The sequence below is a fragment of the Pezoporus flaviventris genome, unplaced genomic scaffold, assembly GCF_033815535.1.
Source record: "Pezoporus flaviventris isolate CSIRO_AGI_PZ_B2104156 unplaced genomic scaffold, CSIRO_AGI_Pfla_v1 ptg000063l, whole genome shotgun sequence".
Taxonomy (NCBI): Eukaryota; Metazoa; Chordata; class Aves; order Psittaciformes; family Psittacidae; genus Pezoporus; species Pezoporus flaviventris.
In genome coordinates this window covers 3,446,477-3,452,476 of record NW_026892611.1, presented here as the reverse complement: position 1 = coordinate 3,452,476, position 6,000 = coordinate 3,446,477, and the positions used below count along the sequence as shown (strand labels likewise).

The 6,000-nt window shown below is 41.2% G+C and overlaps 1 protein-coding gene across 2 annotated transcripts in view; it reads right to left on the bottom strand.

The window, feature by feature from the left end:
• Nucleotides 1-2,089: 2,089 nt before the first annotated feature.
• GOSR1 (golgi SNAP receptor complex member 1) overlaps nucleotides 2,090-6,000 on the bottom strand; it is a 28,456-nt gene continuing 24,545 nt past the window's right edge. For both annotated transcript variants that reach the window (XM_061470190.1, XM_061470191.1), the window contains exons 8-9: nucleotides 5,558-5,640; nucleotides 2,090-4,363 (exon numbers count right to left, since the gene is read on the bottom strand). In XM_061470190.1, the coding sequence (XP_061326174.1) occupies nucleotides 4,239-4,363; nucleotides 5,558-5,640 (208 nt within the window). In that variant the 3' untranslated portion in view covers nucleotides 2,090-4,238. The remainder of the gene's footprint in view (nucleotides 4,364-5,557; nucleotides 5,641-6,000) is intronic.

The window sequence follows — 6,000 nt, the reverse complement described above, 5'->3', positions numbered from 1 at the left end:
GAGCTTTTACAACTGCTCGTACCATGCTCCAAGTACCTACTTTCTTTTGGTGTTTGTGTTGTGATTGGAGCAGCAGGGGAAAAAGAAGCTATTAAACTACCAAATCTCTTCAAATCGACATCAGTCAACGCAGCAGTTTTGGGGTGCAGTTGGGAATTGAATGTTTTCTGCTAAGGATACATAGAAAATTTGGTAAAGCTTACCTCTACAGAGCACCATCCTTGTTCCATCTGAAAGTCTTGACTGCATTCAGGCCTTTCCAATGCAGATGCTTGAAATGGAAGCAGAGGAGTCCAGGTCTGCACATACAGGCAGGAGGAAACACATCCCATCACACCAAGAGATTTGGGGCCAGGAAACGCTCCATCACATCTGATATTTGGTACCCAAACAGAGAAACACACTATTCCTTTTGTCCAGTGTCAACCCTAAGCTGGAGAGATATTGTCTGCCTCTTCCCTGAGGTTTAGGTAAGCAAAGATTGTCAGGGGGAAAGAACCAAACACCTTGCTTAGAATTCTAATTTATTATTAAATTACATATCAAAGCTTTTTTTTTAATACATACAGAGAATGCACAATAGGTGAGAACAAAAATAATTACAGTTACAATAAAATAAGTTTCAAGAAGCTGTATGGAAAGCAAAATATCAGAAAGTGCAATCAGTTACAGGGGTCTGGACTGGGATACTTTGTGAGAAAGGGGTTTGGTTTCTGTCTTGGGTGTTGACTCAAACTGCTGCCTTCACTCAGTAGGAGACAGACCAACAGCCACTTGGGTATTCCCAACTGAGAGCATCACCACTGGTTGACTACAGCTGACAGAAGAGACACAGGGCACCAAGAGGACTTGTCACCTAGGATATGGCTCAGTTTTGGCTCGGAATGTCTTTCACTGGAGCCTCCTGTGCTGCACGGCGCTCCACAGGCCCACTGCTCTGAAGGATTTCACAATCTGGCACTGCTCTAAGGGGGTCTGGAATTACTTCCTTCTTCAGAGCAATACAGCTTTTACCTCTCCTCCTGTGTCAAATGAAAGCTTGGGGGGAGAAAAAAAATGTAAAAGTAGGAAAAGGCTCTGCATTAAGTGATCTTGGGACACAAGCTGCTGTGGTCAGGCGGCTAAAAGAGCTGTGACTACACACACTGCACAATCAGAGGTGGTGGACCAGGCTCCAGTCCCTGTGCAGCAGCTTTGGGGGGAGCTTCAGGAATGCAGCTCCGCAGGGGACAAGCTCTTGACAAGCTATCCGAAGCATTCACATCACCCAGAACTCTAGTGCTGCTCTTTTGCTTGCAACATCCAGGGAGGAACTGACTCTTTCTTCTCACAACAACCTTAAGAGCGCTGAAAGGAAGGACTTCCAAAACTACAAATGAGAAATGCGAGTTGATTATTCCATGTAACGAATCCAGCAGGAATTTATACCACACCTCTATATGCAAAAGCTCCTGGAATCACTATCATGCCTTCCCAGGAAGGACATGCTCTTGTATTACCAGAAGCCCCCACTGCTTGGTCCCAAAGCCTCCCCCTTTGCTCAGGCTTGCTCCCACGCAGGGCTGGGGGGTAAGTTATGGCTGAGATTTAGAGTGCGTGTGGGAAACGTGCCCTGTAGAAATACTCTGGATTTCCTCACTTCATTTCAATGCCTTAGCAGTAATTTTCTTAGCACAATTCTGTTTGGTTGAGTTACAGAACTGCAGCTTTGCCAGGAATTGCAGAAATGAGACTTGAACCACGTTTTTTCCCCTTACAGCAAGAGGAACCACACAGAAGGAAAAGCTCAGAGAACATAGTCAGCAACAGGAGACGTACAAGCCTGTATTTTGAGATTTGAGATGAAAAACTACAATCCACTGTTTTCATTTTACAGCCCATTGCTCCAGCTTACAGCTTCATGTATTAGAGATGTCCAGGAGAATTAGTGAGTCTCTCCCCTCTGCTCTATGTGAGCACAGCAGAGAGCAAACCTGCCTGCTCACATTGCTAGGGCACTACCAGGAGATGATAAAGGGGGAACTACAAGGTTAATTAAATGTATTATTCAACACAAATAATAACCATGGAGGGGCTGCCAACACCGAAACCATTTCCAGTAAAGCTTTATCAGAGAGAATTCAGTATATTTTGGTTATTTTATACTAAAATATATCAGTTCCTCCATTACATTTTCATAACATGAAAAATCAGTTGTTTACATATTTCTTATAATCTACATTTTCTCCATAGCAGCTTTTTCACACAGTAAGATTAAATATATGCACCAAATCATCAATGAAGTCCAGCAAAAAGGCTGTTATCAGAGTAAATAAATGAATTTCTTTACGGTACTGCAGATCTTATATTGCCAACTATAGAGCAACCACATCCCACAAATCCTAAACAGAAGCACGACTGCTGATCAGGGTCCCTCAGGATGGTGAAGGAATCAAAGAGAAAGCACTGGGAGAAGAGGTTTGATCTCCCAGTGCAGAGATTCATTAATAAACCTCCTTTATCCATGCAGGTTTTTCATAAAGCCCTTTCATGAACACTTCAAACCAGGAGCATTCCCAAATCAACCGGATCATCACCCTTTATGTAAAATACAGCCCCACAGGTTTACATGTAGCAGTCCAAATGCTTTCCAACCCCAACGAGGACCGATTAGAAAGCCTTTGTGGACTTTTTAGCACAAAGTATTAGTCTGCAAATAAACCTTCCAATGCACACAAACAGTTTAGGTGCAACAGTGTGGGTTTTTCACACTACATAGGCAGGAGCCTTTACTCCCTCCAAAAGAAACTGCACAGACACTATAAAAAGCAGTAGAAAATTGTGTCTGTCCCACCAGACTCTGTTCCAGAAGAGAACTCGGAGACTATTTGACATTTGTGGGTAATGATATACATGAAATCTGTTAGGAGCACTGTAAATTGATTGTGAAAAGAGTTAAAAGTTCTTGGAAAGCTATTTCAGTGCCTCGCTTTGAATTTCTTGAGTTATGATATGACAGATGGAAAAGAGCTGTTGAAAGAACAGGAAAATCTGTAATTCGTGAATGTGCAATATCAAAGCCATTCCTGACGTCAGCTCTGTTCAGGGATGGCAACACAACAGGATTCATGGTGCATGTCTGGATGGAAAAAGGCTTTTTCTCTCCCCAGATACTGGTAAATAATACTTGTTTTACTGTTCATACATTCAGATTTTTACTATGAGGTGTTATGTCCCTAAGTTTCACACGCAGACCCATCTGCCTCAGGTAGAACCATCATAATTCTCATTTCCAATTGGCATTTAGGTTATATCCTACTTACAGTGTAAAAATAATAATGCTATTAGAATAACTTTATCTAAATTACAATATAGACTTTTCAAACTGCTTATCGTGCCTTTATAAAGACCTTTATGATGCCAGCCAAAATCAAAGTATTTACACCCAAAAGACTATTTTTAGGTGGAACTCATGTTTGGTCACTTCTTAGATGACTGAACACTACAGTAAACAGCTGCTAGGACACTGTGCTCCCTTTTTACAAAGGGGGACTCGTTAGTCCCTTTAAAGCCACAAGAAACCTTACAACTCTTCCTCAGAGGGTAATTTATTCATATCCTGTGCAAAAAGTGAACTAAAGAACCCTTTCTGTTTGTTTCTTTACTTTGAGGAATTTGTGTGAAGCACAGTTTTCACAGCACAAATGATGCAGACATAACTATCTCAACCATGAGTTAAAAAAAGGATTACAGAACATGTATTTAGTAGTAAAGCAACCTGATGGCTTAAAGCTGCAATATTCTTCTCACAGGGCAAAAGTGTTCAGTATTGTGCTTGGCCTATGGGGGAAAACAGGTTTCCTGCTGAGTTTCCACCCGAGGCAAGCATAATGATGATCTTCTACTTACAAGCCAACAACAGACCTCCCCAGCACTGCTGAGCACAGAAGTTTTTCCACCTGTTCTGGTAAGCATCCCATATTTACTTACCTTGCAGTGAAAAGGGGAATGAAAGACAAACAAAGCCCACCAAATTTAAACCAAAGGAAGATGTATGGCAGGGAAGGAGGAACACCGCAGCTTCAACCCAAACCCAGTGTCACAGTCCACCATCATAAGCTCTAGCCATCATGCTGATGCTCCCAGCCGTGATGAGCAGGCTGTTGGAAGTCTGTCGCTTCCCCCACTCACTTTTCATTGACTGAGGGGGGAAAGGGTTGGTGGTGATGAGTTTAGCAAAGTCCATCGAGGAACATCCATCAATGGAAAGCATACAGCAGCAGTAGGATGGTACAGATGCCAATAATGCCACCCAAGATGAGGGAATCCCGTCGTTTCCGAAGGTTGATCCTTTGAATCAGGCTGTTCACTGCTGGAAACCGATCTTTAAGGAGTCTGAGTCAAGGGCATATCAGAAAACACTTGACTTCTTAACTAACAAGCCCCAAAGTCTGTATGTAGAAACCCCAACACTACAGTACACAGAAATGCAGAACTACTCCAGAGCTGAAAAAGGCAGACACAGTAATAAATCTCCACTAATAATCAAAGAAATGGGCGAACAGAACAGCTTAGAGCTCACATGAACACAGAATTCATCACCTAAATTACCAGCACTTGATGTAATTTAATCTCCAGTAGGTGAGGCTTAGTTACTTTCAATAACTGTGTTTAAATAAGTATGAAAAAAATATGGGGCAGTTACATAAAACATCTGTGGAATGTATTTAATGGAATTCTGCTACTGGCGAAGGGAACAACCAAAGGCATTTGACTGAGAAAATCATGCACATTGCGTGACTATGCACTGCTCAAGGATAGCACATAAGGATGAACTCCTACTGTAAAATCATAAAGATGTAAAACTGTCTTTTAATGTACAAAATAAAACTGCCAACAAGATAATAAATTTCAGAGCTTCATGTCTTTGGAACCAAGAATCTTTAAGGCCAAAGATTATTGAATCTTTTTTGTTCTTGCCAGTTGCTAAGAACTGTAATGAAACTTATGGGTTACCAAGATCCATCTCTTCAGGATGTAATCTGTCTAATCAAATGATGTTAATGTTATTCCTTCTTGTCATAAGGGCCCAAAGAACGAGTGGGAAAAGGACAAACATTTATGACTTGACAATCTGGCACATTCTTTAGCCATGAGCACAGAATATGAAGAGAAACCAAGGAGCCAAAATCTTAACATCTCCAAGACTGTGACAAGGCAAGAGGTCATGAATACTCAGCTGTAAACCATAACAAGAAGCAATGTATGCCAAGCTTCAGCTCTGGACAGTCTTAAAAGCAAAAAGCAAGAAGTGAAATCACTTTTACAAAACCACACAGCAGGGAAGGCCATAAAATGCTGCTGCAAATCTCCACCTGAAAATCAAGCTACACTGATTTATATGCAGTATTCAAATTTGAGTAAAACCAACTTACTCACCACATCCCTCTTTAAGACGCTTCAGTCATCATCCAGCCACTGACATCGCAAAGCATTTTGATTCCCAAATGACAAGAGTGAAAAATTGTACTATACCTCTTCTTCTGCACTGGCAGCACAGTATTTTAGGGAAGGATACTAGCCAAGGTATTCATCTTGCTTTGTATTGACTTCAACATCCCTCTCTGCGAAGTCATATTTTCTTTAGTTGCCATGGCAATGCTGGAGAAAGAAGAAGAGTGGATCAAGTTGTTGGTGCTAAGAATAATCTAGAGCTAAAACAAGAAGAAAGCAAGAAGGCAACGCTTCTTTAGAGAACAATGAATGAGGTGAAGCCATATGAATGAAACCACATTTTCCCCATTAATCTCTACCTTTTACACTACAATTTCTCTTTTTAGATAACCTATTAACAACTGCAAACACTGACATTTCTTGAAACAGGCTGGGGTTTGACATATCTCTGCCAGCTCAAAAAACAGCACTACATTACAACCAAACCTAAAAGTACTCTTCTGGCATAAGCTTTACATTCAGAAGTTTGTTTAATCACAGAAGCCCCATACTTACTCTGTCATATGA